The sequence below is a fragment of the Lottia gigantea genome (assembly GCF_000327385.1).
Source record: "Lottia gigantea unplaced genomic scaffold LOTGIsca_7, whole genome shotgun sequence".
NCBI lineage: Eukaryota > Metazoa > Mollusca > Gastropoda > Lottiidae > Lottia > Lottia gigantea.
Window position 1 is genome coordinate 1,740,012 of NW_008710370.1, and position 3,659 is coordinate 1,743,670.

The 3,659-nt window shown below is 33.0% G+C and overlaps 1 protein-coding gene across 1 annotated transcript; it reads left to right on the forward strand.

Moving 5' to 3' along the window:
* Window positions 1-643: 643 nt before the first annotated feature.
* LOTGIDRAFT_205842 (hypothetical protein) lies at window positions 644-2,647 on the forward strand (the record flags this gene model as incomplete). Its single annotated transcript, XM_009065481.1, has 2 exons — window positions 644-962; window positions 1,140-2,647. The coding sequence occupies 2 exons, from the start codon at window positions 644-646 to the stop codon at window positions 2,036-2,038; spliced, it is 1,218 nt and encodes a 405-aa protein (XP_009063729.1). The 3' UTR covers window positions 2,039-2,647.
* Between the last annotated feature and the right edge of the window lie 1,012 nt (window positions 2,648-3,659).

A 3,659-nucleotide genomic window follows, 5' to 3' on the forward strand; every position in this document is an offset into this window, starting at 1 on the left:
TTTAATTTGAACCTTAAAGCGACATACACAGAGGTCTAGTAAAACTCATCTGTAAACATACGTTGACATTAAATACACGAACACCTGCGAGAAACCATAGGGCGACTAATATAATGAAAGCTTTACATCTCGTAAATCTGTGAGGTATTTGGTCAACCGTCCCCGTAAAACTAGATATGAAAACTGGATCTAACCAATTTAAAGGGCGATTTCCTTGGATGTGATTTTCTATGACACTCTGTCCTTGTCCTTGACATTTTGTAAAACAAATGATCAATTTTAATTATCTCATCAGTTTCTAGTTTCGTATGATATCTCTATTATGTTGTTGAAGAATTTAACACCCTACATACAAATAATATATCGTTCTATTAGATTTGCATACAGACTGTTGAAGTCATACAGTGATTTACGAGTTTCTTTCTACATCAACCTGTTGGATTTATAATATCAACTACAATAAACACTTTGAACATGATATGCTAGGTCAAGTAGCTCAGCTCGGGAAATAATGCTAGGCAGTAATATTGTGTATGAAATGAAAATGTTTGTTTTGCTTATTCGAATAATTATTTTTGATATTTTTAAATTTTCATTGACTTATTTTGTATCCTTTTTGTCAATTTCAGGTGTTGTGTCCACTATGATCGCAGATTTTTACAGAAGTGTTGTGCTACTTTTATTAGTACTAGTTGTTAATTATACTTCCTCTCTTTCTACCAACACGTTACACCCGAGGAAGCATGGAAATGAGAAGGTCCTAGCCGCTGTCGAATCTAATCTTCTTGGTCTGTTTGGATTAAAGTCACGTCCAGTACCAGGTCGTCGGACACCTATTCCAGATTATATGTTAGACCTTTACAAACGTCTAGATTCAGAACCAGACTTTATTAGCCCTTTTGCTGAATCTAAAGGCAAAGGAATCGTTGAAGCCAACACAGTTCGCAGCTTTTATCATAGCGGTAAGTTATTTGAGATTAGACTTGTCTGTTGCAAAGCTGTGTAATTGAGCTCATCCGTTGTTGCAAAATTATTCCTCACATTAAGATGGTTAATTTTGGATATTTTCCCCAAAAAGCGAACCAAGTGAACGAACCCACTGTCACCTTTTATATAAATTTACTTCATTGTTATTTCAGATATCAACTTTGTTAAAGATTGTGATGAAAGAACTTGTGCTAGAATATGGTTTAATATTAGTACCATTCCCTTTGCTGAGATTATGGCAGCATCCGAGCTACGTGTATTTAAGGACGTTTACAATCATTTCAAATTAACAGACGCAAATTCCTTAAGTGGTGATAGAATTAAAGCGAGTTTGTTTAAACATCGATTAGAAATACATGAAATAATGCGAGTGTCGCCTGATGACAGCGAGTGTATATCTCGACTTATTGACACTAAAATAGTGGATACTAGAAATTCCTCTTGGGAGTCGTTTGATGTGCATCCCGCAGTATTAAAGTGGCGAAGGAGACCTCAATACAATTATGGTTTAGAAGTGAGAATTGTGTCGAAAAGTCCATGGATATCTACAAATTCACATGTGCGTTTACGTCGTTCAGCGCATATGGACGAAAAAAATTGGCAAATCCAAAGACCCATTCTAGTAACTTATACACATGATGGACGTAATCCCAATTCTCGAATTAAACGTGCATCAGCCAGAAACCGTAGACGAAAGTCGCGGAAGCGTAGACGTCGTAAGAAGAAGGGAAATAAAAATGAGTGCAAAAGACACGCTTTATATGTAGACTTCGGCGATGTCGGTTGGAATGACTGGATTGTAGCACCAACTGGCTATAATGCCTATTTTTGTCGGGGTGAGTGTCCGTTTCCGATGGGACAACATTTGAATTCGACACACCATGCAGTGATGCAAACTTTAGTGCATTCTGTTAACCCTAGTGCCGTACCAAAAGCATGTTGTGTGCCTTCAGAACTTAGCGCTATATCAATGTTATACTTAGATGAGTGGGACAAAGTTGTGCTTAAAAACTATCAAGATATGGTAGTAGAGGGATGCGGTTGTCGGTAACATTATCCATTTCTGGTCGTGTTATTATCTGTGTTCTATGTCTAAATGACATTCTCTCCAAGTGAAATATACCAACTACTCAGGTTCACCAATTTCAAGTTGTGCTCTTAAAAATATTTGTTTTCCAAATCTCATATTTTTTCCAGTTTGATGTATTTCACACAATTCTTACTTGGTTATAATAATTATGGCACCAAATACTTTCCATGCACTTTGATTTGTGTATGGAAACCCTAATGTTCGAACTAGTCATGGTAAAAATCAAAGTTTAGTAGATTACGTTCTGCCAATTTGTATTTATGTTCTTATATCCTGCTTTATATTTTGTGCAAACAGTGCTGTTTTTTAGGGCGAAGATTAGTTAATTAACGAATCATATTCCCCGATAAAGATTTGTATATATCATACCTAATATCCCTAAAGATCTATGATGAAAACTGAACTGAAAGTATAATAACTGAATTGTATAAGTTGGGTTCAATAGGTATCCTTTATAAACAATAGATTATATATTTATAACTCATTATTATAATTATTATTATTATTATTCCATTATTGTTATTGTTGATTTGTAGAATTGTAATAATTTAATTATAAAAAAGTAAAATTAATAGGTTTTAATTTTTTTTAACTTTATTCTTATTTTTAACAACCCACAAAAGAATTTGCTTTAGTTTCAATAGTTTTCAAGTTAAATGCCTACCGAGAAAAGCAAAATGGCAGAATTATCCTCTCCAAAGATTAGTTGATATCTTTTTCTGGATACTGAAAGTATCATTTTAAAAAGTAATATGTAAAATCAATATAACTTTAAAAATGACAAAACGTGTTTGAACCCTTTCATGTCCGAGTTTTTCTTAAAAAATGGATTTTAAATGCCAAGATTGTGTCATATATTACTTACATACATTTACTTTCCATATATGGCACTGAATTTGCATGATTTTCAGAAGTTCAATTCGATTTTTATACAGGATTCTTCAATCTATACTTTTAAAAATACCTAAGTTGAGCACATAATAAATGTAAAATGAAAAATAAAGCTTGCCCGGCAAGGTAACAACGCCCTCCCTGGCGGATGTCACTTGTCTTTCATATTTTTTCATTTTCATATTTGAGATCTTCATAATGTTATGGTACTTCAAAATCTTGCAATGTTTCATCACTTACAGTTATTTAGACTTAAGTTGTTCCATAAAATGTTTTTAAACCCACAGCAATAACCCAAATACAATAAATTATTAAAATCAGACTGCTCTCATGTTTTAAAAGATATTTTAAGTCAAAGCAATACCTCGAAAACCGTTTAAACATCAACATATGCGTAATTTTATCAAAATATGATTAACATTATACTCTAAATTATGATTTTTGAACATCAAATTTGACACACTTTATTTTATCAATATATACATAAATGCCAAGTTTCATCATTAATACTTAAAATTAGCCAAAAGTCACGCGTTTATACCAAGTCAAGGGCAATAAATCCAAAACCGTTCATCAAATAACTACCAAATTTGGAATTGACATAGATCTCAAGATATGCTATGATATCCTGTCTCATTCAAATCAGATAACAATTTCAGTCTCTGTCGCTTCCACAAGCCAAATTATAACA